This window comes from Podarcis muralis, chromosome 2 (assembly GCF_964188315.1).
Source record: "Podarcis muralis chromosome 2, rPodMur119.hap1.1, whole genome shotgun sequence".
NCBI classification, from domain to species: Eukaryota; Metazoa; Chordata; class Lepidosauria; order Squamata; family Lacertidae; genus Podarcis; species Podarcis muralis.
The window spans coordinates 55845275-55872936 of record NC_135656.1 but is presented as its reverse complement, the minus strand read 5'-3'; the positions used below and the strand labels follow the sequence as shown (position 1 = coordinate 55872936).

The window sequence follows — 27662 nt, the reverse complement described above, 5'->3', positions numbered from 1 at the left end:
GTTGGTTATGGGAAAATATGACTTCTTTTTCCTTTGGGGAGTAGTAAAATCTCTGACGTTTTGAGATTTTAAAAAGTTACATTCTTGGCCCGCAGTTACAGAAGATTTGTAAACGCAGAGAGAAGAGCAGAAATGCACAATCACAGGGGTTAGACTGGAGAAAATAAAGTTCTCTCCTTTACTTCTGTTTTTCCTTTGAGATAGAAGAACCGAAAGCATATTACAGGAAATTAACTCATATTGGCCAGCACTGTGCACATTATGAGGTAGAAATCAGAAGAAAGTGTGAAAATCCTGTCTAGCCTATGATTTAAAAGTTGTTGCAGGATCATTTGGTTTTCAGGAGCAAACTAGATAGATGCAAATTATATAGATTAAATTCATCTATGCATTTAATGCATAGGCTCTTAAAAATGCAGGTTGCATTAGTTGAGAAGGGTTGATAATGAACTGTATCAGGACAGGCATGGAGAAGAATTCAAACACTTTCCTCCCCTGCAGTGTCCTGAGGAGAACCCCTTTTCTCAGACTACCATAATATCTGCTGTGGGGAGGGATTTCCCAGTGACTCAATGCATGGCCAGAAGGAGCCAGAATGGAAAACTGCAATTTATAGTGAGCCCGGAGATATAAAATATCTAGATTTTTTTTTTAAAAAAACAAAAGCTAACTTAAACCCAACTTTTATTTATATCCCACTCCATCTTATTAAATTATTCAGCATTGAAAATAATTCCAGCATTATTCATGTTTATTTACCGGTTAGTGTCTGAAAGATCCATAGCTTCCTATTCAGAACTTTCACTTGGAGTTTCACAGCTTCAAAAAATAAAAGACACTTGAATCAAAATAATACTTTCAGTTCTTTCATGTCTTAGTTTGTTCCTTAATTAAATGTGGGCATCAATATTCATTTGATGAGACAAATGAAATCTGAGACAAATGAGAGCTCAAAGGATTCATTGTTCAAGGCCTTGCCACCATGTTACAGGAGCAATATGCTTGTGCAGACACCCAGATTATAAACATCTAAACATGGCACTGTATTCTTCAATATGTAAAAGTGCTTAGGGTAATGGCCGTAGGGAAGCACACACCCCCCCCCCCCCCGGTATCTAGGTGAGCGTGCATACATTGCACTAACAAATTTAAGCTGGGCCAACAAACAGCTGTTTCCCATTCATGTCTCTCCCTTCCTTTGCACTTCAGTAGTATTTCTTTTCTCTAGTTTGGTTTCATCTATAAGGCAGCAATTTCACGTTCTGGTCATCTTTAGTTTGTACACCAATATGATCTGGGTTTATTGTTGCTGTCTTTTTTTAATGCAGTGGCCGGACATTGCTCTGATTATTTTTAATACAACCTAACTGAAATGATTTCATTAATATGATTCCATGTCATTTTTATGGGTGATGACAGTTGCTGTTGAAAATAAATAAATGCCACAGTCTCTTGTAATGGAGAGCAGAAACACTAAAGCTGTGGTTCTCTGTCTTTGCTTCACTAAGTCTTCTATTTTTATTTTTATTTATTAGATTTATATGTGTTTCTATGCTTTCTTATAAAGTCTGTGGCCAACACTCTGGTAACCTCTAGGTTGGATTACTTCAATGCATCATGCGAGGGGCTGCCTCTGAAGGTGGTTCAGAAACTTCAGCTGGTGCAAAATTTGATGGCCAGAACAAGATTTGAGCTGATCCTGGCCAGACTGCGCTGGCTGCCAGTTAGTTTTCAGGCCCAATTCAAAGTGCTGGTGTTGACGTCTAAAGCCTTACATGGCTCAGGACCTCAATACCTTAGAGACTGGCTCTCCATGTTTGAACTGACCAGGACCCTGCACTTCTCATCTCAAGCCCTTCTCTATGTTTCCCCTACCCAAGAAGTTCGGAGGGTGACTACATGAGAACAGGCATTTTCTGTGGTGGCTCCCTGTCTGTGGTATGGTCTCAGAGAGGGTTGCCTAGCGCCATCATTATATGTCTTTAGGTACTCAGGTATTTGGCCATTAAATAATCTATGACAGGCATCCCCAACCTTTGGCCCTCCAGATGTTTCGGACTACAGTTCCCATCATCCCTGACCATTGGTCCTGTTAGCTAGGGAATATGAGAGTTGTAGGCCAAAACATTTAAAGGGCTGCAGGTTGGGGATGCCTGATCTATGACCTGTTAAATGTGTGTGGGAGCGACAGTTATTATGATTATTTTATTATGTCATTGTTATGATCCATAAATTATGTTCTTAATAGTGTACACCATCCTGTGATCTTTGAATAAAGCGTGGTTTAGAAATCAAATAAACAAAAATGCCAGACTGCTATGTTGATTTTGCCAAAACAAAATTTTCCATAGAAGGCGGGGGCGAGGGACATTTGCCATTGTTTCAGTATGTTCCAGACTGCAAAGTATGTTTTGGAAAAGGGCTGGATGTTATGGGAAGTAGTCCTAATCCACTTTAAGTCATGGGATCTGTGACACTTACTTTAATAGAATTAGGATAACAGCTAGTTTTCTTTTTGGGGGAAAACCTAAATATGTTTCATAAGACTTCAAACACACAGCTTTCCCATGGAAAAAAAGTCAGCCTGATATCAATTTAATAATGCAGTCTAAGCATATAAAACAGTACATTTTTGTTGCCTCTCCCTTTTTAAGCTTGTTCCTGCAGTATTTGAATTACTTGTGTAGCCTTACCCACACCAGCATGCTGTGTCTGATGCAGGCTTGTGCTTCTTTACTACCGAATCTCCATACCAGATGGCAAATACATTTCAAAAGTGAGGGAAATTTTGAAAGCTGAGTGTGATATAACATTACATAGCATTTCATTTTTAAAAAGTTTATTTATTTATTTATAATTTTAGATTATAACCAAAAAGAAAACATTTCAACAATAACTCTTAACATTTTAAGCCTCAACTTCCCTCCCCCTTCCTGTGGTTCCTTAAAGTTGTTTTCATCTTTCCCTGCATATCCTAAATTATCTTGTCTTATTCTTTTTATTCCTCTATTATTATATATGTTTTGAAAACTGCAGGTTTTTACAATAATCCGGCTAACGTCTTAATCCGTTTACAGCTTGTATTTCAATAAACCATTTCCTATCCTTAATAAAGAGTTTGTTATCTTGATTTCTAATTCTTCCGGTAAGTTTTGCCATTTCTGCATATTCCATTGATTTCTGTAACCATTCTTCTCTTGTCAGAACTTCTTCTTTCCATTTTTGGACAAATAACATTCTTGCAGCTGTAGTTCTACACATAAATAAGTTTCTATACTGCTTAGGTAGCTCTGACCCCATTATTCCCAAAAGAAAAGCTTCTGGGTTGGTTTTTTTTACAAATATTATCTTAAAAATACTTTTTCAATTCATTATACAGTTGTACCTTGGAAGTCAAACAGAATCCATTCTGGAAATATTCCAAATTGTTCAAAAACCAAATCGCAGATTCTGATTGGCTGCAGGAAGCTCCTCCAGCCAATCAGAAGCCACGGAAGCCCTGTCGGACATTCGGGTTCCAAAAGACTGTAGAGACCAATATGGGAGAGGCATGTTTTACTTCAGGTGAGGCAAATGAATACATCTGGGGTTTTGCTATTATAGGTGCATCACAGCTTTTCTTCTCTGTGATCCTCCCAGTTCTTATTCCTCCTATGGTCACTGCTGTGGATACACGACCTGTGTCTCCAGGCACTATAGTGGTGCCCCGCAAGACGAATGCCTCGCAAGACGAAAAACTTGCTAGACGAAAGGGTTTTCCGTTTTTTGAGTCGTTCCGTAAGACGAATTTCCCTATGGGCTTGCTTCGCAAGACGAAATGTCTTGCGAGTTCTTGCGAGTTTGTTTCCTTTTTCTTAAAGCCGCTAAGCCGTTAATAGCCGTTAATAGCCGCTAAGCCGCTAATAGCCGTGCTTCGCAAGACGAAAAAAACGCAAGACGAAGAGACTCACGGAACGGATTAATTTCGTCTTGCAAGGCACCACTGTACAATAATCTGCAATGGATTCTCATACAGCGGCGTTAATGTTGCCAGCCTTCATGTCATGATTGCAGACATCTTTGTAATGCAGAGATGGTCTGCCATAACAGCAGCCATAACAGATGGCCACCTTCTTTTCATAGACCCAAATAAATATGTGCTAGTTAGATACTTAGAACTGCTTCAGGACCACTGGGTTGAGTGGTTTTAGAAGCTCCATGCCAGCTGTTTTAATAAGGCAAAGACCAACAAGGCATTGGCAGTATCTGAAGCCATGTGTATTAATTCACTTGACTAAAAAGGGAAGGCATGTTTGGGAATCCCAAGATGTGAACCAAGCTGGAACTCCGTCTGGCAGAAGCAGCCCATGTCATCAAGGATAGTAATGTAGGTTTATTCCGTAATGGACTAGTTGAGCATTTTTCCATGGAAAGCAGTGGTATGTAAACTACTTTCACCATGCTCTTTAAAAAAAAAAGACAATCATTTAAAAAAGTATTGCGCTGGTATTTCTGACTGTTGTGTGCTGTGTATTTACAAGAGATTTACAGCCGGGTGCATTTCAGCTCAGAGGTTCTGTTGAGTTCATTGAAACTTACTTTGTATGTAGGTGTATGCACATGCAAGAGAGAGAGGGACCATGCCCAGGACCAGGTTGTGTATATTGGTTCCTGAAGATGGCCCACCTCAGATGCTCCAGCCAAACCACGGTTTTAGCTATTGGGTATGTGCTGTGGACTTGTATGTCTGTGGCATTTATTATTTCCCTCCTGTACTTCTTGGTTTGAGATACAGTAACTATAAGTACAGTCTTTGACTGAACTGTCATAGACTATTGTCTTGAGGTACATTCTTTTTCCTTCGTTCTGTCTCTGAACATGTGCTTGTGAAAGGCGGGGGTGGTTCTTGTTTGATCCTTAGGTTGGGAGTGTATGGTTAGAATTATCACAAGTATGCGCCCTACCCCTGCTGGGTAGAGAACTACATAAAATATTTTTTTTATTTTTGATTGCCAAGAGATTTCCTAATAATAACTCTGTTTGATTGCCAAATGATTTCCTAATAATAAATCTAAATAAAGTTCCAGCACAAACTGCTGTTTCTGTGTATAATCCACTCTGCATAATCCACTGATGTGATTTTAATGCCAGCTTTTGTTTTGGTAAACACATGTAGTAATGATGAATAATTTCCTTTTGCCATGACAACCAATAGCTATTTTGAGTTCCACATGCTTGGTATTATGGTTGCTTTCATAATTCTAGAGCCATTCTTTTTGGCAAGGCATTGTCATCTTAGGTTTTATAAAAGCAGTGAATATAAAACTGCTGTGGCCTTTTGATAGGATTTTGAATGAAGAAAATTTGTTTTTCACTTTTGTGTATTCAGGGTTTTCTAAGGAATATGTAAATATTGGATCCTATCTTTGTGAAACTTTGCAAGGCTGTGGCCTGTGGCACCCTGGAGCAAAGAGGTATGTTAATTAGTAACTTCAGATTGGGTAATAGGCTACTAAAGTCTTTTCTATGCCACAAGAAAAGTGTATTACTAGAGAAATTTCTCACATTAGAGAGATTATATGTTCTAATTATTCTCAGAACTAGTGCTCATGGCACAACTTTCTGTTGCAGCTTGCAACCACATATAATCTCATATTAATAGCTAGAGTATATCCTTTATTCATATAGGCAGTGTTCCTCTGCATGGGCATAAGAGAACTCTCCCTCTCAACCTCGCCTTCCTGGACATGCATAAGGCCCCATATGCAAACTGTATGTCACAGCACTCTGGAAATGAGGAGGCTTGTGAGTACTGCCTTAATCCCGTCCAGTGCTCCCATTCTGCTCAGTAAAACTATGTCAGCAGCATCCATTTGAGGATTCTGAATGGTGTAGAAGTGCTGACTTGGAATATTTATTTTAAATATCTGTACCCTGCTAGTTAGCTAAAGGCTCTCAGTAATAAGATAGCCTCTACCCTCAGGCTTGGAATCTAAAGTGACGAATGAAAAGGAAAAAAATACATCTCACAGATGCCAAGCAGATTGAGGATTTAGGTGTAATGAACATGCCAGCATACTGAACATCCTGAAAACAGCATATCTTTTTGGTATCTGAGAATTATTCTTCCTTTTTGCTCATTATTTTTGAATACTTTCTGGTTTTAGTGTGTGTGTGTTTTCTTAGTCTGAAATACACGATAAAGAAGGAAAAGGTTTTGTGACTGAGGAAGAAAACAAATGAGCTTGGGTGCTAGTTCTTAGCTGCATACTTCTTGTAAGTTCTCACTGCCATTGTTCATTTGGCTGATGGATGGAACTAGGTTTGTCTTCCCTTTGCTATGATGTTCTTTCTGGGAGGCAGGGACAACAGCTTCTCATTGACCCTTGGTTCCCTGGTCAATGATTGAGGCACAGCACCCTGCCCTGTGGTCTCAGAATAACTCACACATGCAGCTCTCCTATTCCTAGTAATATCCCATTGTATGGTTCACAGGCAATGACGAGAGAGTGCAATGAAGAGAGAGTAATTTCCCATTGTATGGTTCACGGGCAATGAAGAGAGAGTGCAAACGGGGGTCCAGTGCAGGGAAGAATCCTATCCATAGTGGATAGTTATGAAGTTGAGGGATTGATAATTGCAAAAAGCCAAGTATGGGATTCCAGTCCCTACTTGCACACTAGTAAATTGTTTTATGTCAAATTTCCGGAGACTTTGCCCTGTGATAATGTTTAATGAAATGACAGAAACTCATTGCCTAGTTAATGACTAACATAGCGCTTCCTTTGTTTTCATACTGATGTATTGGTGCAGCCCTCATACTCAAGTGTTGTTAACCTTGTGTTTGGTAGTAAACCCAAACATAAGAGCTCATAAGAGCTTGCATGTTAGAATACATCCCTTCCAAACCAGCATGTCTTATTTTCTGCATGCAGCCTTAGTGACACCAACTCTCAAATTGTAGATTATTACATTTCTGTCAAGTAACTAATTGCAGTCTATGGTGAACTAAGATCATACTGGCAACAGTTCAACTTAGCTGTTAAAATTCTAAACGGATATGACCACAGGTCTTTATATAAGAATAAATAGTAGCAAAGAAAAAGTGTGTGCTATACACTGTCCTGTGAAATGTTAGAACAGGTCTCTCAGCTCTATCTGTTCCTTCCTTGGTTATCAGTGCTATGCACTTTGGTTCATAGAACATGAAGCTTCTCCTATGCAACTATGCAAAATTCCGAAGATTATATATTAAAGGTAGGGGGGTGTTGGCAGAACACTCTCCCCACCCCTATTCTTCTTCTGTTTCTGTCATCTCCACTGTCTCTCTTCTTACCCTGAGAGAAGACAGAGGCTGGTACAATACTGACTGTTACTGCTACCGAGCCTACTTAAATGGGAAAAGACCATTGGGTAAAGGAGATATCTATCCAGGCAGATAATCAGGCTCTAGGAGGTTGGGGAGGAAATAATTGGCTCTCTTACCTGCTCTGGTCACTGTCTAGGGCAGGGGTCAGCAACCTAAGGCCCATGGGCTGGAAGCGGCCCGCGGAGGTCGTTTGACCAGCCCACGAGGCGCCCCGAACCGAGTCACCTGCTTGTGCGCTGCGCTAAACCAGCACGGCATGAGGACTCACTTCTGTGGCGCTGGAAATTGCGTCTGCGCATGCGCAAACACTGGAAATCGCAGGCATGCGCGTGCGATCCGACCCACGGAGGGATCTCTGCGGGACTGATCCAGCTCAGGCAAGATAAACCTTGCCAACCCCTGGTCTAGGGAGTAACTAGAAGGGTTGGAATTGAGCAGCAAGGTTTTTTTAAAAAAAAACCAAACAACTGTTTTCTAGAGAAAATCTTTAAAGATAATTATTTAATTTTAATTAATTATGCCATTTATAGGCTGCTTCATTTTCTGGGTGATTGAAAGCAGCTTTAAAAGCAGTAAAAAATTAAAACCCACATCACAATAAAATACAGTAAAATGCATCAAATAAAGCATGTGCGTTATAGAAACTTAACTTGTGGTAACTACAGAAGTCTATAATGGTAGATAGGCCTCCTGTTTTTACCATACTAATCCAAACTGGATTGCATAAGGCTTATATGTGTCATTTTCATAACGTGTCACACCCACCGGTTTAAAAAAAATAACAATAGTCATTTGAAAACTGTGTGTGTAAATATTTACCATTCCTTTTAATGGGTAGCACTGTAAATTGTTGTCTTACTCGGAGACATTCCTTAAAGACCATAGGCAGGAACACACAGACACTTGAATTGTTCATGGGGTTTAGACACACAAACAGGCACTGGAATGTTCTTTTAAAAATGAAATCTGTTCCCTTTGAGCACTGTATTGGCCCGAATATAAGCCACACCCAAACATAAGCTGCTCTATTCCTCGCTTCTCCTGGCTGCATACTGGGGGGGGGGGGGGCGAGCCGCACTGCGTTGCCGGTGCCCTTTCCTCTTCCTCTCTCCCTTCCTGGCCTTGGGGGAGAGGACAGAATACTACGTCCAGGGCGGGCGCTGCGTTGCCGCAGTCCTGGCGCTGTTTGCCCCACGCTCCTGTCTGCATACCACAGGGTTGCGAATATAAGCCGCACTTTAACTTTTCATGGTCGGAATTTGGGGGGAAAGGGAGGCTTATATTCAGGCCAATGCAGTATTGCTCTTCTCCCCACCACACACACACACAGAGAGAGAGAGAGAGAGAGAGAGCTTTCCTACAAAGTCTGTTGCCTGCTTTGAAACGCTCCTGCATTTCTTAGTGGAGATGATAAACCGCTTTTATTTTATTTTAAGAGGCAGTTGATTGGTTTTCTTCATTTCAAGTTCCCAAAAGGAAATATTTTTCATGAGCTAATAAATTACCGTATTTTTCGCACCATAGGACGCACTTTTTCCCTCCTAAAAAGCAAGGGAAAATGTGTGTGCGTCCTATGGAGCGAATGCAAGGGGAGGCAGGTGGGGAAAGCCCTCAAGAGCCGCACACAAGCTTCGTGCGCTCTTGCGGGCTTTTCTCCAGGAGGGAGAAGGGACTGACTGGCCGCAGCAGTCCCTTCTCCCTCCTGGGGGAAAAGCCCCCAAGAGCGGCGCCCTCTTTAAAGGCTGTGCGGCTCCTGCAGGCTTTTCTACGAGGTGGGGGAATCCCCCCACCTCCCAGAAAAGCCAGGAGAAGCCGCACAGCCCCTTTAAAGAGCGTGCGGCTTCTGCGGGAGGTGGGGGAAGCTGCAGCAGATTCCCTCCTCCCGGGCTCCCTTTGAAGCGGCAATGTGGGAGGGGAGCAGCTTACACTCGTGTAAACAGCTCCTCTCCCACTTTCCTCCTTCAAAGCAACTACGGAGGTGGGAAGGAAGGGGACCATGGATCCTCCGCTGCTCGAGGCTGCAGCGGATTCCTCCTCCGTAATTGCTTTGAAGCAGGAAAGTGGGAGGGGGCAGTTTACACTCGTGTAAGCAGCTCCTCTCCCACTTTCCTGCTTCAAAGCAACCACGGAGGAGGGAAGGAAGGGGACCATGGATCCTCCGCTGCTCGAGGCTTCAGCGGATTCCCTCCTCCGTGATTGCTTTGAAGCGGCAATGTGGGAGGGGAGCAGCTTACACTCGTGTAAACAGCTCCTCTCCCACTTTCCTCCTTCAAAGCAAGTACGGAGGAGGGAAGGAAGGGGACCATGGATCCTCCGCTGCTCGAGGCTTCAGCGGATTCCCTCCTCCGTTATTGCTTTGAAGCAGCAATGTGGGAGGGGAGCAGCTTACACTCGTGTAAGCAGCTCCTCTCCCACTTTCCTCCTTCAAAGCAACCACGGAGGAGGGAAGGAAGGGGACCATGGATCCTCCGCTGCTCACGGCTGCAGCGGATTCCTCCTCCTTGATTGCTGGGAGCTTCTCTGGGCAGGAATTCCCTCAGCTTAAGTGGGGTGGGGGAAGTGTGGCAGGGGGGTAGCTACCTAGACACTGAAGCCACATGTCTCTCAGATGAAAATTGGGAGTGGGCATTGTGTGAAGTGGCTGTGGATCTCCTGCCGCAGAACTGTAGGACTGTATAGAGTTGGGAGGGCCACCCAAGGGTCATCTAGCCCAGCCCCCTCACAATGTAGGAATCACAGCTAAAGAACGCCAGGCAGATGGTCCCCCAACCGCTGCTTAAAAGCCTCCAGTGGTGGAGACCCCAAACACCTTCCGAGGTCATAGAATTGCAGGGTTGGAAGGGAACCCCAGGAGTCATCTAGTCCAGCCCCGGTGGACAGCGGGCACAATCCATCCCGTTGCGCAAGACTAAAGATGCTGCGCAAGGCTAAAGAAGAAGCCAAGGCAGTGAGCGGGATGGATTGCGCTTGCTGCCTTGTCTTCTTCTTTAGCTATAATATTTTTTCCTTGATTTCCCCCTCTAAAAACTTGGTGCGTCCTGTGGTTCGGTGCGTCCAATAGAGCGAAAAATACGGTATTCATACCAAGGCTCTAGGAGTCACAATGTGAGAATAATGGGGCTGGATTCTCATTCCGCCCTTCCTGCTGGCACGAGTGTTTTGCTACTCTTTAATTGTGCCAAGTTAATGTAGCGCACTGGGTGCAAGTATTTCCTAGCTGATGCTGCACACCCTGATCCCAATCTTCCAGCCATCTGGTGAGACAAAATGTATTGTGATGCGAGAAGCGCTTGCAAAACCAGGAAATCTTTACCAGATTTTTCCATAATAAATGGCTTCCCAGCTGCACAAATAAATATCCACAGTACAAAAGAGATATGTACAAAGTTGCAATGTAAAATTCTGTGGTGTTTCTGCTTCAGCCCCTCATCTTGGCAGCAATGAAGGGATAGTACTGGGGTAGTCAACTTCTTGATTACTTGGGAGACAATTCATTCACCCAAGTCTATAAGACATGGTAGTAGAATGCAAGAGGGACTGTATAATTTGCCTTTAAGTGCAAAGGACATAGAGTGGGAAATACCAGACTAGCTGTCCGGGGTTTGGAAATATGTTAATTGTGTCTGGTGAAGGAAATGTCTTACCTAACCTGAGGCCAATGCAGTACTTCCCAGAACTCTTGGGCTTTTGGGGACCAGATATGACGCACGTGCAAGTATTCTGCGCAAGAGGCAATTTGGCTTGATTTTAAACATAAAAGTAATGGGGGGGGGGAACAGAGGTGGTGAAGATAGCAAATTTAGCTGCGTCATATCAGGGCTATGGGGAACTCTAGGGAGAAATTTATAGAGGCAAACTAGGTCATAGCTCTTGTCACCCTTATTGGACTGTTGTTCCACAGCAGAAGTGAACAGATAATACTGGGCTGCCCATTGTTAAAGTTCCTTTTAAAGTTGTGTTGGAAGTGTGGTTTTACAAGAGACAAGTCAAAATCTCAAAATTCAGCAAACTGTAAATTAGTCAGGAGTCAGGACTAACTACTGTATTGGCTAAATTTCTGAACTGCAAAACAATTCACATTCCATTTGTCTTTGTTATGTGCTGATGACCTTTGGCTTAATTTTACTTTTAAAATAAAGGAACAAGATAAGATGGTTTTGTTTAAAGATGCTGCACATTTTAGCCTGTATAGGTAAAGGTAAAGGTACCCCTGCCCGTACGGGCCAGTCTTGACAGACTCTGGGGTTGTGCGCCCATCTCACTTAAGAGGCCAGGGGCCAGCGCTGTCCGGAGACACTTCCGGGTCACGTGGCCAGCGTGACAAGCTGCATCTGGCGAGCCAGCACAGCACACGGAACGCCGTTTACCTTCCCGCCAGTAAGCGGTCCCTATTTATCTACTTGCACCCGGGGGTGCTTTCGAACTGCTAGGTTGGCAGGCGCTGGGACCGAGCAACGGGAGCGCACCCCGCCGCGGGGATTCGAACCGCCGACCTTTCGATCGGCAAGCCCTAGGCGCTGAGGCTTTTACCCACAGCGCCACCCGCGTCCCAAAGCCTGTATACTTTAAGTTAATTTTCCATACCAGCTTATAGCATCTAAGAAGTATAATGGATTTTAATTTTTATTTAATTGTGGTATGTAAAATGCAAGCCTAAGGCAAGCATTTGAAAAGCGGACTGTTTTTTGTTTGTGATATACCAGACGTCAGGGACTGGCGAGTGTGCAGGGGGCTGGAGTCTGACTCAGGAGAGCAGGACAGTGGTTTGTAGGGACCTGTTCCAGCCAGGAGGCAAGAGTCAGAGGCAAGAGACGCTTCAGAGCTTTAGCCTTATTATTGTGTCTACAAAAAAGCAAAAACTGTAAAATAATCACATTGTATTTTATATTGTGGAAAGCAATGTGTGGCCTTCATTTTCAGAACATGCAGTTTACGGATGGCTGTGTGGAGTGGGCTTCAACAGGAAACACAGTTACAACACTTGGTTATCTCTGTTTTGTCAGGCTGCACCTTTTTATCTACCTTAGTCATGCCTAGCATGTGTCTTTCAGCACTGTAGCATTTAACTTTTACTGACTATATTGCTATAGAGCTGCGGTCAAAGCGTTGAGCCAGGAGAACTGTGCCTTACTTGTAATCTGACATTGCCCAACCTGTGTGGGCAGTTAAGTGACCTTTCTTTGTGGTTTTAAAGCATGAGCTTGCTTCAGATACTTCACTTGATAATCCTTCTGACCCGCTTTCGAAATTATATGCCACCTTCAATTACTTTGTTAACTGTTGTTTGCTTGAAGCTTTCTCTGCTCTGAATAGAATAGTTAAAATGGCCAAGAAGCATACTCTTCGTTTTAAACGTCTGTAGCTGTTTAATGTCCTTTATTTTCAGATACGTATTTCAAAAAAAATCTCAAAACATTTTACAACCTATCTTAAAGCATGAAATAGAACATTACAAAATATTAAAATAACTAGACTGTCATATACACTGTTTTTAGCGGGGCAGACGACTTAAATATAAACATTCAAGATAAAAACTGAATACAAAAATACAATAAAATTCCACATATACAGCATCATTTGCAATTAAACAAAATAACTAAAATAGAAGTTGCACCACATTCTCCCACACACCTGGAACTATAACCTCTCCCAAAGACGTCCTTTACAACCTTTCATTTACAAGCCTCATTCTCAAGCATTCCCACCATAATGTAAATTACATTATGCTTTCTAAATATGAAGGAGAGAAGGAACTTCTTTTGAAAAATTATGAGAAACAGTGCTGCAGGCTCCCCCACGCCCAGTTTAGGCAATGGTAGGCATCTCTTCCAGCCACCTGGCTAATTTTCAAAATTCCAATATTGCATGATAAGGGACATTCTCAAAGCCAAGAAATCTTGAGTAGAAAGCTAGTGTTCAGTTAGAAAAATTCTATTTCTTCACTAGGTTGGGGCACGCCTATTAAATTACGTAAAAGGGGAGAGAAAACACATGGGAATGGCAAGTTTTAGGAAATTCCAAAGGAGCATGGTAAATAAATGCAAACAAGTAACATCTGCCTCTGTGCTGTGACTCAGGGGGGAGGATGGCGGTTCAAGCGCTGCTTCAAGGAAATGTCACTCTGCATAGTTGCAGTTTGTGCCCCACAAAAATCTGAGCAAAGCGTATTGGTGTTGGCCTGCTGGAATCACTTTTTGCTGAAGAAAAATGTTTTTTTACTAAAGTACTGAGGAAGCAAAGAGAACCTAGGAAGAACGCTGCTGGATCTGGCCAGAGGCTGCTGGATCAGGCCAGAGGCCCATAGTGTACCATCCTGTTCTCACAGTGACCAACAGTTGCCTATGAGAAGCCCACAAGCTGGACCTAAGCGCAGCAGCACTGTCCCCACTTGTGATTCCCAGAATCAGTCAAGCACTGGGGCCAGAATCCAACCTTCCTCCTGAGGCCAGCTGCCATGTCATCATAGCACTGCTGCCTCTCAATCTGCAAAGGCTTTTATTAGTCTTATAAAAGCACACTTCACACCCACTCCAGTTTAGATACGGCTTTAAATATGTATAGAGTTGGAGCTGATCAGTTCTAGGGGTCTGCCCAGTCATGTTATGGATACCATTTTCAGCGTGTTCACCCTGAGGATGTGAACCAATCTACTTAAAGAACAGAGACATGTACATGCAGGATCATGACACTGGTGATGGTTCAGCTTCAGGTATTTTCCCATTAAAAGTACAGTTGTACCTACCTAAAGCGTAGTTTTCCACTTGGAATGGGAAAACCGAGTATTTGGAATGCTTTACGGTCTTACTCAGACCTAGCTTCCACCTTGGGCTCTATATTGGGGAAACATGGGGTATAAGACAAACAGATGGGATTCTATCCAACTAAGTTATATTCAGAGTAAACCCACTGAAATTAATGGACCTAGTATGTGTAGAACTAACATTGGATAAAATCTATAGTTTTGGTGCAGAAACTACATTTTTTATATATATATATATAAATTTTTATTGGTTTTCCAAACACATAATAAAAGCAAACAATAAACAAAACAAAACATACAAACATATAAACATGTATAATTTCATAATCTTATTTTCATGCACCTTGCTTCGCGGACTTCCCCATACCTCCCCTTTTCTGCATCCTTGTTTTTACCTTTCTTCAGCAACCCTCCAACTAATTATTTAATTCCCTTTCATTACATTCTTATTTCCTTAACTTATTGTTTACAGTTGCAATTCTCTAGGTGCAGAAACTACATAGGTTACCCTGGTGCGTGCCTGTTTCTGGCAGATGGATGAGGGGAGGTGCAAACCTTTTGATTCTGCTGGACCTCTCAGGGCACTGGAAAGCAACAAGGCCCCTCTGCACCCCCATGAATAGTCATCCCCAGACTTAAACAGAGAAAGCTTGTGTATGTAGAACCTGAAATACGATACAAAATGTACAGGCACTATTCTCCTTTTGGAGGAAAAACTTTACTGCTTCCCCCTTTAGTGTTTTATTTTCCCTCACCCCAGAAGAAATCCTGTGAATACCCTTGTATCAGTAGCTTTTGATACCATCAGCCATAGTATCCTTCCGGGATACCTTCTGAAGTTGGATTTGAGGCCATTGTTTTGCAGCTTTTCTGCCTTTTCCTGGGATGTTGATCTCATAGGATGGTGTTGGTTAGAACTGCTGTTCCACTCTGTGGCCATTGACTTGTAAGGAACCACAGGTTTTCATCTTTTCCCCAGTCTTGTTTTAATCTTGTTTTGATTATTTTTTGTGACGTACTTTATATTTTGAAGGCTTTTTAAAATACTTTGCAAAGGAAAAAGTGGACTAAAAACAAAAACTTAACTGGCAAATGCATGCTCCTCAGCCTGAGTTTGTTTAAGGAATAGCAGTTGCCTAACGGGACACGGGTGGCGCTGTGGTCTAAACCACAGAGCCTAGGGCTTGCCGATCAGAAGGTCGGCGGTTCGAATCCCTGTGACGGGGTGAGCTCCCGTTGCTCAGTCCCAGCTCCTGCCAACCTATCAGTTTGAAAGCACGTCAAAGTGCAAGTAGATAAATAAGTACAGCTCCAGCGGGAAGGTAAACAGTGTTTCTGTGCGCTGCTCTGGTTTCGCCAGAAGCGGCTTAGTCATGCTGGCCACATGACCCGGAAAAACTATCTACAGACAAACGTCGGCTCCCTCGGCCAGTAAAGCGAGATGAGCACCGCAACCCCAGAGTCGTTTGCGACTGGACTTAACTGTCAGGGGTCTTTTACCTTTACATTTAACACTTGGTACCATATCATACCCCCCCCCCCACCAAAATGCCCCAACATGCCTCTTCCTCTTAGCACAAATTGAAACAGAATACTTTATAGTTAACACTTTTATGCTTGTACAACATCACTGTAAAAGCTAGTGGGTGAGATAATATCTTCTTTTCCTTCTTTTTTTGCTATGATTTCCCTCTCGTTCCAAAAGCTGGGTATCTTAAAGAGTAAAGGGACCCCTGACCATTAGGTAATTTATATTTATATATATAATATTTATAAATATAAATAAAGTCTGATAATGTTTCTGGACTGGATTTCCTTTCAGTCATAGTCTCTCTCTCTCTCTCTCTCTCTCTCTGCTCATCTCTTTCTCTTCTGCTTCTCTTCTTCCAGTAATCGTTGCTCGATGAGTTGGAAATAGATGAAAGATCTAAATAGTTTACAGTAGAAATGAGAGGTTAATTTACGCTCTGTTGAAAGTGATTTGACTTCTGGTTTGTTTGCCAATTGTCTGCATGTTGCAGAGCATGAGTTTTGTAATCCAAGCTCTGTGGGAGCAGAGCTGTCTGTCGGCATTTCTCAGCTTTCAACTGAAGAATATTTGACCTACATTTGCAGAGTATTGATTTTATCTTCAGCAAATGCCTGTTATTAACTCTGTACACAGAGACAAATGCATTGAAATAAAGTGTTCATTTCTTTCAGATATACAGCCGTACCTTGGAAGTTAAACGGATTCCATTCTGGAAGTCCGTTCAACTTCCAAAACGTTTGGAAACCAAAGCGCAGCTGCTTCTTCTTCTTCTTCTTCTTCTTCTTCTTCTTCTTCTTCTTCTTCTTCTTCTTCTTCTTCTTCCATCCTAGCCATTTATTATTATTATTATTATTATTATTATTATTATTAATTTTACATCCATACACAATCTTAGGTACATGTACAGCCTTAAATAATTATACCATTAAATATTGATTTAAACTTGTATTTGTACATGCTCCTTTCTTATAATTTCTGACTAAACAAAAATAAACAAAAGTAAAAAATCCAATAAACTAAATTGTATGAAAACAGACTTCCTGTCATTTCCCGATGTAAGTTACATTTACGACATTGATTGTACTTGTACTTCTTACCTTACTCTTACTATAGTTTCTAGTACTTTCTTATAACATATCGTACCATTTTTCCTTGCTTAGTAGTATTTACCGTAATTTACACAAGGGTCATTCAAATGCTGCCATAGATGTTATGTCGTTGTTATATTTTTGTAGGTATTTCTTGAACATATCCCATTTTTGCGTGAATGATTGTTTTGTATTTCCCCTTAATCTATCTGTCAGTTGAGCCAATTCTGCATATTAAACTTATTCTGCCATTCCATTACTGTTGGTACTTTCCCCCCTTTCCAGTTCGATGCAATTAACAATTGAGCAGCGGCTGTTGCATATAAAAAGATATCTCTTATATTTTTTGGGATATCACTGCCTAAAATTCCAAGTAGAAATGCTTCTGGCTTCTTTGCAAATGTTAATTTAAAGATCTTTTTCATCTCATCATAGATGAGGTTCCAGAACTCTTTAATTTTTCGGCATGTCCACCACATATGGTACATATCTCCTTTGGTTTCCCCACACCGCCAACATTTGTCTGAAATATTTTTATACATTTTGGAGAGTTTTGATGGTGTAAGGTACCACCTGAACTGCAGGAAGCACAGCTTCTGATTCGCTGCAGGAACTTCCTGCATCAAATTGGAAGCCCTGTCAGATGTTCGGCTTCCAAAAATAGTTCACAAACCGGAACAGTCACTTCCCGGTTTGCGGCGTTCGGGAGCTAAACCATTTGAGAACTAAGCTGTTCAAAAACCAAGGTACGACTGTACAGTATAGGGGTTAGTAATAAAAGTATTTCAGATTTGTAAACAAAAAAGATCTGTATTTCAGTGAATTTGCTTGTGTGTTGAGAGTTCATAGGCTAGCATAAGATTACATTGCAAAGCACAACATCAGATGATAGCACAATGCTATACATGTTTACACAAAAGTCAGTCTTATTAACTTCAGTGGGGCTTATTCCTGGGTGATTATGTCTATATAGGATTGATTTGTTTGCTCCAGGTTGTTGCAGTGTACCATGACTAAGAAGAAGATGAGTTCCCAATTTTTGAAATACCGGCTTAGGAGCTAGATAAATTTGTTCCAGAGCTTGCTTCTCCTCCTATCTCAGGGTTAGCTTCTGAACATCTTCAAAATCATTTCTTTACAGCCATATAAGCTAGTGAATCTCTCCCCAATTTGGGATAATAAATGGAACAGTTCATATCATAACTGCCCTTATGCAATACTGTGTACATGTATGGTCAAACCTTTTTCAAAAGTGGCACTGTAGAACTGGAAAAGGTGCAATCAAAATTTAGCAGAGAGCTGGAGCACTATTAGGTAAAGCTAAAGCATTTGGGGCTTTTTAGTTTAGAAAAATACATCTAAATGCTAGGGGTTTATAACAACAAAGCAGAACTTGTGGTCTTCCAGATGTTGTTGGACTACACCTCCCATCACCCCAACCACAAGTTATGGCTAAAGACAGTGACATCCGGAAAGCCACTTGTTCCCCAACTCTGGTTTATAAAATTATGCATGGTATAAAGAGGATGGATACAGATAAGTGTTATTATAGAACCCCCAGTTTTATTTTCAGTTCCATTGCTAATACAGGTGCTCCCCCACTTACACAGGGGCTACGTTCCAGGCCCCTGCATGCACAAATGAAATCACATAAAGTGGTGTGCACGGGGAGGAGGGGAGGAGACTCACACGGGCTGCAGCCCGGCTGGTCCCAAATCTGCCTGCTTGCCTGCCTGCCTGCGGAGAGCCAGAAGGGCCAAGAAGGGCACCCAGCAGAACTGGTGTCAGGATGGGGGTGCAAACACAACAGAGGTGTGTGTGGGTGTGAGAGAGAGAGAGAGGGAGAGGGAGGCTGTACACTCTAGCATGGGGTTTGGCTTTTTCTCAGCAGGAGCACATTCAGCTGATATTTTTACTGAGCGCTTCCCCACTACCCTAAGTTTTCTTTCTTGCTTAGTCACTGCTAATCCATATAGTTAGTGACCAATTTAAGCTAAGTTTATGCCTTAATGACATGGGATTTGCTTTGTTGTGTTTCTCTTGCAGTGGAATCTGGTGTGTGACGATGACTGGAAAACCCCCTTAACTACATCATTGTTCTTTGTGGGTGTGCTGCTTGGATCCTTTGTATCAGGACAGCTCTCAGACAGGTAAAGTACACAGTCAGCTGGCTGCCCTAGGATTTTCGCCCTGCACCTTTGAGGGAGCAGGATCATGTTTGGCGTTTTCAATTCCAGCTGTGAACCAAAATTAGACCTACGCAGCAGGCTTCAAATAGTGTGCCATGCTCAGTGTGAATTTCCCCTTTACTTTCTAGACTCTTTTAGGCATGCCTCAGTAAAAAAAGAAAGACACATACTTCCTTGACTGCTACATCTTATTTATTTATTTAATAAAATTTATACACCACTTGATTGTAAAAAACCTCAAAGCGCTTTACAAGTCTTACACATGCATATGAGGAAGAGACGGAGACTGCCAGTGTACCATGCTGTATATGGGTATTCATTCTTGCCTACAAAAAGTAAATAATAGTAATAATATTATGCAACCTGTTTATGCCAGTACTTTCAGATTAATTTTCACTTCCGTAAAAGGACACTGTGAGTATGAGTGTAACACAGGAAAAGGAAATAAAAATACACCCGAGCCAGGATGAAGATAAAAGAAAAAGGATTGTGGTAAACCATTGCTGCAAGGTTTTCACAATCAGTGTTACAATTTGGGCAGCAAAATGCTATTGTTATTTCTGTGATTGTAAGTTGTTTTCAACTCCTCAAATATTCTGTTTTAATTGTTGTAACCTGCGCTGGGATCTTAGAAAGAAGGGCAAGTAATTAATTATTGTGAATTCTAATATTCTGGACATGTTGCCTTGAGAGGCTGTGATCTTGAGGACATAAGTAAAAGGAAGTGTGTGCTGAACCCTTGTTTTACTGGACTTTTTTTGTTTGCTTAATCTCTCCCCCCCCCCCCAATACTGTTCCCTGGTGGGTTCCAGAGGCACATTTACAAGGGCAAATAATGCATCTGGAACTTCAGAGAAACTCCACAGAGGCTATTTCATTTAAAAACAAAGTTAGTACAATACATGTATTTGCATGTAGTTTGCTCCTTGTGTTGCTGGACAAAGGCAATCTTTGCTTTCTGTCATTTCTATTAAAACCCCCAACAAATTCATGCATGGCATAAATATGTCACCATGTTCTAATCAATAATGCAAAATTCATCCTGTGCTTGCCACTGGATGTTCCATGGCTGTAGATTTTCATCTCTCATCAGGAGATAATGATAACAACATGCTGCCACCATGTGTTCATCTGCTAAGAAAGGCAAATCCAGATTATTTAACTTCATCAATTGTAAAATTATTGTGACATCAGCTGATACTTAAAATACTTGTTATCTGGTTATATCTTGCTTCTCTTTACTAAGCATCACTCCGATTAGACAGAATACAGAAAACCCCAGAATTTTTTCCAACAATATTTACATAATTTCAATGGTTTAAAGCAAAGGTACCTGTAGCTGTGCTGCCTCTTGGTGTGATGTGCCTAATGAGTTAATTGCCATTTTAATTTGCAATTAGAGAATGCACAGGACAAATTGGTGGTAGTCAAGCTTTATTAATTTGAGTTCAAAGAATAGTCTACATCATCATCATCATCATCATTATTACAAGCTGACCCCATGGGTTTTGTACTCCCCCCCCCCCCCAAAAAAAAAGATTCTGCTAAATCCCTGCTTTTTATAACATCTTGCCTGATGCAGAGTTCTGGAGAACTCAAAAGCTTGCCACATTTTTGTGAGTTGTTGGTTACTCCTTGGCATCCTTCCAGGGGGGGCACACCCATGGTGGGCAGGACCAGAAGCAAAAGTGGGCAACATGTAAATTTTACCTTTGCATATAATAGTAGAGTTTTTACAACTCGCATACCCTACTCTATCTTGTAGGGTTTCCCAAATTTGGACCTCTAGCTGTTTTTGGACTACAATTCCCAACATCTTTGACCACTGGTCCTGCTAGCTAGGGATGGTGGGAGTTGTAGTCCAACTCCCTGGAGGGGAGGGCCAAGTTTGGGAAACCTTTCTATAAAGCAGGACCATTGAAGGGTGTGGCTGGGGAAGGTGTGTGGCCTGGGTTGAGTCCCCATGGCCAGACAAAGGAGCCCAGGGAATTCCATTTGACTCTATGGCCCATCTCTGTACTAGGGTACTGTTTTCATTTTTGAAAAGTGGGGCTCATCAAATGTCACAAGTCTGTGTTCTAGTGAAAAATAATGAACAGGTCGTGCAATGTTGGGTGAATATTGCCAATATCTAAACTTTCAAAAGGCAAACTCAACGTTCCAGCCCCTCTCTGCAGGAGAAATGTCTGCTCCTTGAGTCTTAAGTTAAATCAACCTGCTAGGTTTCTTTGCTTTCTCTAGAACGCGGCAATAACAATATTGTGGATTCATTTACGGTCTTGCTTGTTTGTTTTTTGTTCTTTTCCTCAAAAGGTTTGGCAGAAAGTCTATTCTATTTGCAACTATGGCTGTGCAGACAGGTTTCAGCTTCCTGCAGATCTTCTCAACCAGCTGGGAAATGTTCACAGTTCTTTTTGTTCTAGTTGGCATGGGACAGATTTCAAACTACGTTGTGGCCTTCATATTAGGTAAGACTATTTCCACTCCATTGAAATGTCCTATTAGCATGGTAGTTTGAGTATGCATACTAATTTCACTTAGTAAGAAATGATTCTATGTAACTGATAGTTCTGTGCCTAAGAGTGTAAACTTCTTTTAGAAACATTTCGCAAAATTGATATAGATAAATTTGCCATAATCTATTCTGCTCTGTAGGTCAGGAATTTAGGTCTGGTTCTCAGGGCCAAACTAGATGAGATGATGAAGATATTTCTTTCTTTGGCCAATTGCAATTTCAGCAATGGCATGGAAATTATTTTTAGATATTTAAGTTTCCCAGTAATTTGGTGAGAAATGAGCAGAGAACAATTCAAAAACTCTTCCATCCCCCAAAATGTGGATGAACAATGAGTTGAATGGGCATTTCAAAAATGTTACATTCCTATGGAGACTAGAGTGGTATGCATCTGCAAAATTTGTCAAAAATTGTATTTTTTAAAAAAAATCTGATTATCTCATCAGATAATCTCATCAGATAATTATCTCATTCAGATTATTTTAGGTGTTCCACGCTGCTGGTATTATTATTATTATTTGATTTATTTGTGTCATGCCATCACTGTATACAATGATTCACAGGGTAAAATAAGTAAACAAAAATAGCTTATGCTCCAAAATCCTTTATAATCTATAATCTAAATGGTGGTTGGAAGAAAAGGGGGCACAAAGGAGGTAACCCTCAAGTAAATGGTTTACTTAGTAGAGGCAACCTCCATATAGTGCCATTTGAAAGTGGCTACCACATTAGCGGGAAGGTAAACGGTGTTTCCGTGTGCGGCTCTGGCTCGCCAGATGCAGCTTGTCACGCTGGCCACGTGACCCGGAAGTGTCTCCGGACAGCGCTGGCCCCCGGCCTCTTGAGTGAGATGGGCGCACAACCCTAGAGTCTGGCAAGACTGGCCCAAACGGGCAGGGGTACCTTTACCTTTACCTTTACCACACCAGAGCTGTTTACATATAGGTGCTTGTCTTTCCCATTTCAAACATTACTAAGTTTCTGTAAATTTGATTATACTGTAGTTTCATTGACACTTATTTAAACTTCTCCTGTATTATTATAGTTTTTATTAGGATGGGATATTTTAATCTTTCCCCACCCCCCAGAAAATGTTCAGCTTTGTTTTGAGGTGCTTGAAGCCTCTTGTGATGGATATAGGGTCAGAATGTTATTGTATCATGCATTTTAACATGTAGAAAGCGACTCTTTCCATTTTAAAAATTACGTTTCTATTTGTTGAGGCAAAATTGTGTTTCCTTGAACTGCCATGCATTATTTTTCTTGTACTGGACCAAGCTGGGCCAAAGGCAGCCGGGGTTAGCAGGGTTTCTCAGGCAGGACAGTGATGCATTCCTGGTGTCCCAACGCCAAGCATTGCTGCTGCTGACCAAGAAGAGGAAGAGGGAGGTGCAGGATGCTCAGCACCATGTGGGCACTGTGCCACACCATGCAGAGCTCCCAGCGCCTTGCCCCTCCCCCCTTGGTAAGTGGCAGTAATGCTTTGTGTTGGGAAGTCAGGTGTGCACCCCACCCCCGCCTGCACCATCCTGTCGACCACAGCTGACAGAATGGGAATGCTGAACTGCATTGCCATGCTTTGTTTTTATAAAATGGAAAATTTTATACCTGTGGGTTGGGTTTTTTAAAAAAATTAAACCCACTTTGTCCATGCCTCATGTCTTTGTGCATTTAAGTAAAATATGCTTAAGATGTCTCTCATTTTCATTGTCTCTCAAGCAGCGTAGACTGAATAACAATGCAATTCTGTTAACCGACATATTCCGTACTCGTACAGATTTTCCTTCCTCATTTGGTACCCTTTGCTGGAGAAATCTCAAAGGCTGTAGCCACAAATCCCAAACACTGAAGCAGGATTATACAGGGGACAGGAGTGGGGGAATAGGCAGGGAGTCATGCAGTTGTGGAAAGTTACATCCACTAACTACTGGAATCACTTCATTTGGACATGCTTTGAGTTCACACATGCTCATTTCAATAAACTGGAGCAATGATTTTCTCTTTTGGAGGAACTGTTGAATTTTTTGTACTATGGGGCACTTTTTTCAATCTAATAATCATACTGCACAGTTTGATTTATTTTCAAAACCTTTCCTAGGCTCATGTACCCTCTGTGCCTTAACACTGTGTTCACACACAAGCAAGCAACTTCACTTGTATATGTATGTAATTGTTTTTTAAAAGGCACTTCTTTTGTTGCCCTACTAATCCTTTATCAGGCTATTGAGTACCAACACCTCACCCCCCCCCCCCAAATCACTGCCCAAAATTGTTTGAAGCACATCATGTTTTTGCCCCAGGTTTCTATTATGTGTTGTCATCTCCATGGGTTTGATCCCCAGCATGAATCCCAAGTTTGTGTGAGTGTGTCATTCCTTAGTGTTCAGAGGAAGACAGAGAATTCCACCCTGTTTTACCTTGGTCAAACATACCCACATTATCAGGCTGGCTCATAAACTTTAGTACTACAATTTCTTTATCACCCCTCCATGTTGGCAAAACTGTATTGCCACATATTAATTTTCTAAGCATCATCTGACTTCCAAGAATGGTTAGATTTATAACCTTTAATGACACTTTAAACAAAGTTTCATAAGGAGAATTAATATAAATTTCCTCTTGGAAATAAAAAGAGAGCATTCTTAAGGCAAGATGTTCTCTTTTCCTACTGCAATAGCAGTACTGAGGGCCAGGAAATAAAGTGTACTAATACTTTCTCCTTCACCCTGGTGGTATATAAAGGAATATTGCCACACTATCTTAATTAAGAAGGTGGTCAAAAAGAGCACCCATAACCCTTGTGTGCACATTCCTTCCACAACAAATGTTGTACTGACTGCACTGTTCTTTCAAGCAATTTTCAAGAATTATTCAAGTTGCCAGAGTCTACTTGAAAATGACCTGATGTATATTTCTGGTAGCACAGCTCTTGAAAACCTTTTTGAGCATGCTCCAACTAAGACAGAACAAATTCCCGAAAGTATCTTCCTCTTTTTATTTTCTGCAGGGGCATTCAGCAATGAAGCAATATAATTTATGAAACGATTCCACACAATTCCAGCATTACAAACTTGTGTTTTTAAAATGTGTTTAAGGAGGCCACAAGTGCAGGAAATGAAGAGAAAAGGGAGAACTCAAATATGTACAGAAATCAAACAAATACATTTACTAGCTAAGAATCACGTAATATATTTTATAGAATGATTTGTATGCAACTTTGGAGCCTCTTTTCTTAATTCATTCCAGAACATACAAAGTTGTTTCATAATGTGTAAGGCATACTGCAAAATAGGGGGTAGGAGTGGGTGGGTGGATGAAAGAGAGATAGAGACCCGCCCCACCTCCCAAAAAATCCATCTGAACCTTCCACTTGATTTTGCTGAATTCAGTCTTCTTCATAATAAGAAATTGTGAACTGAAATGCAGGATTCAATGACAAAAACTCAGGTACCCATTGTTGAGAATCTTGTCACCAGTAAACATACTTGATTATTTCATTTTCCATAAACTGCTTCAGAGAAAAGTTCTTCACAGAACTGAAGAAAAAATAAAATTTGCTGCACCAGTTGGTTCATCACTCAAATCTTACAAGATTTCTGACTGGGTTTACACAATGGCCTTCTTTCAGTCATGGGGTGGCCTATTGTGATGAGATACCTATGAAACGGGAATTTAAAGGTTAAACAATAATTAGATTCCCTAGGTTTGGCCGTCTTGATTTTTGAACTTGCTGGATGCTAAACTGGAAAAGGGCCTAATACAAAATAGTAATGTGACTTCATCTTAGAGAAGGAAATGCATAATGGTACAGTTTTATGAGTATCAATGGCAATTGTACTGTAAGAGATGATGTAGCATAGTGGCTAAGTGTGTGAAGTCCCTAATTCAAATCTTGCCTCAGCTGCAAACTCACTAGGGAGTTTTACACAATAGTATTTTCCCAGTCCCCAATATGGGAATAATAGTAATATGCACTTTCATTACAATAATAATATGGACCTTCCTTCCTTTGCTTGTTGAGGGAATTACTGAGATAATCCCTCAGGTGCCTTGTGCTTGGTTTCCCTCTTTTGATGCAGCTGCTAGGACTGCACTTAGAAAACCCAGTTTTAAATGTGTGATTGTTCCGATCAACTGTTCAAGAGGAGAGAGAATTGTGGAGGGGGCTGCCCTTAGTTACCTGCCCTGCTTCCCCTCTCCACAGATGGACACATTTCTGCCTGCATTGGGGGCACTAAGAACTCCACGGCCCTAACAGTTTCATGAATGTATACTTGGAGTGATGATAATGATGATGAATTTATTCATATCCCATCTTTTCCCCTGGTTTAGGCCAATGTATGTGAAGGACTTGGAATATTTTAAAGGACTACCTAAATGATATGTGTATTTTTAATGACACTGAAGGTTCACCAAAGAAATAATTCATTAGCCCCCATAGTCTTCACAGAATCACTGGCACCAGGAAGTTTCACCCTTCTTCAAAGCTTTCTGTTACAGATGGTTACTGGGGAATGTGGCAGGTGTTTTTATTATTCTTCAGAGTGAACCAAAGTAGTACTTAAATCTCATTATAAATTTGGCTATTATAGCCCTTATTTTCTATTTTTAAAATTAGGATTATTTTTCTTATTTAAAGCATTTAAAAGCATTTTTTAACATTTGCCCCAACCCCAGAGTTTGTTCCAGTGAGCCTGGGCTCTTCAGCACTCACAACAGGGCAGTGTCCCTCTGGCCTCCCAGAAGTCTCTGAAATTCAACAGGATGAGTCTGGCTGGCCCTGCCCCCAAGGCCAGGTGGAAAGGGCCTTGCAGGGAGCGGTCTTCAGCACTCACAGCAAGGCAAACATCTAGTCATTTTTGTTAGAATACTAGTTGTTGGGTTGAGATAGGATCAATTGGGGACTCTGCTTGTATGACAGGGCTATCCTGACATCCTGACTCCCCACCAAAAAAGCCATCTGGGTCCCTGCAAAATCTTCTCCTGGAGGTCAGCAGCCCCTCTGGAGCCGAATGGGCTGGGCTACAATGCACTGCTGTAGGCTGCGAAAATTGGAGGAATATGGGAGGGCTGCTTTTCTCAAGCAGAATTGCTTTTTCGCTTGCACAAGACATCTCTGGATCTAAGCTATGGTTACAAATGGAATGACTCTTATTTTCGTGCTCTACTTGTGAGTGTCTAGAGAGATATGATTTGCTGGTGTTGGGAACATAATAATGGATTATCTGAACCTTGGTCAAACCTAGCAAAGGCAATTCTGATATTTTTTAATAGAGGTTGAAACAGATTCTTAATAATGTTATAGCTGTGTTTGATAATCCCCTCCCATTTCTTCCCCCTCCCCCAGCATTATATCCTATCTTACACATTAAACCATAGTTACAAGCATAGCTTAATTTTGGGCCATACTTCTCTTGAAATGTTCTAGGACAAATGGCTCCATTTTAAAGACTGTATTCATTTTTCAAAATGCAATAGAATATTTCGAGTAACTTTTTTTAAAAGAGGGGGGAGAGAGTTAAGATGCTAACCCACACTCCTTGTTTTGAACAGGCACAGAAATTCTTGGCAAATCAGTTCGTATTATATTCTCTACATTAGGAGTTTGCATATTTTTTGCAATTGGCTACATGTTGCTGCCACTATTTGCTTACTTCATCAGAGAATGGCGGATGCTGCTACTGGCTCTTACTGTACCTGGGGTTTGCTGCGTTCCACTGTGGTGGTGAGTCTTAATGTTTGAAAGGCGTTCAGCTTCAGAAATGTGTCATCTGTAGCTGATAGCCTTCAACTTGCATTGTTATATAACCAGCTGGAGGATTTTAACAGCCTTTGGTTGCTGTGGATATATTCCCCACCCCTGGCATTTTGGTTGCAGAGAACAGAATTGTCTTCAATGCCGAACATGTTCTTTACAGATAAATTATCTTTCTTTTTAGAGCCTGACTGACTCTGGTAGCTTGGTTGAGTGCATCCTGTGCCGGCTCTTCAATGCAATTTTGAAATTATTTCTCGCCTTTCTTATTCTTTTTCCTCCAGCTTTTTTTATTGCCTTTTTTGAATCTGACTAGATGAGCACTCTTGTACAACCTTTCCCTTTCTCTAATTTTCTTCCATGCCCATTTTCTTCATAGTTACAACTAAAAATTTTCCTGAAATATCTATTATAAATTACATAAAATAGACAATTCACCTTGTTCCTCCAATAGTAGTCATAGAAAAGTAGTGGTT

General features: G+C 41.3%; 1 protein-coding gene across 1 annotated transcript in view; it reads left to right on the top strand.

The window, feature by feature from the left end:
* SLC22A4 (solute carrier family 22 member 4) overlaps positions 1-27662 on the top strand; it is a 59859-nt gene that overhangs the window by 6740 nt on the left and 25457 nt on the right. The window contains exons 2-4 of the mRNA XM_077924515.1: positions 18774-18877; positions 21230-21384; positions 26985-27156. Of these exons, the coding sequence (XP_077780641.1) occupies positions 18774-18877; positions 21230-21384; positions 26985-27156 (431 nt within the window). The remainder of the gene's footprint in view (positions 1-18773; positions 18878-21229; positions 21385-26984; positions 27157-27662) is intronic.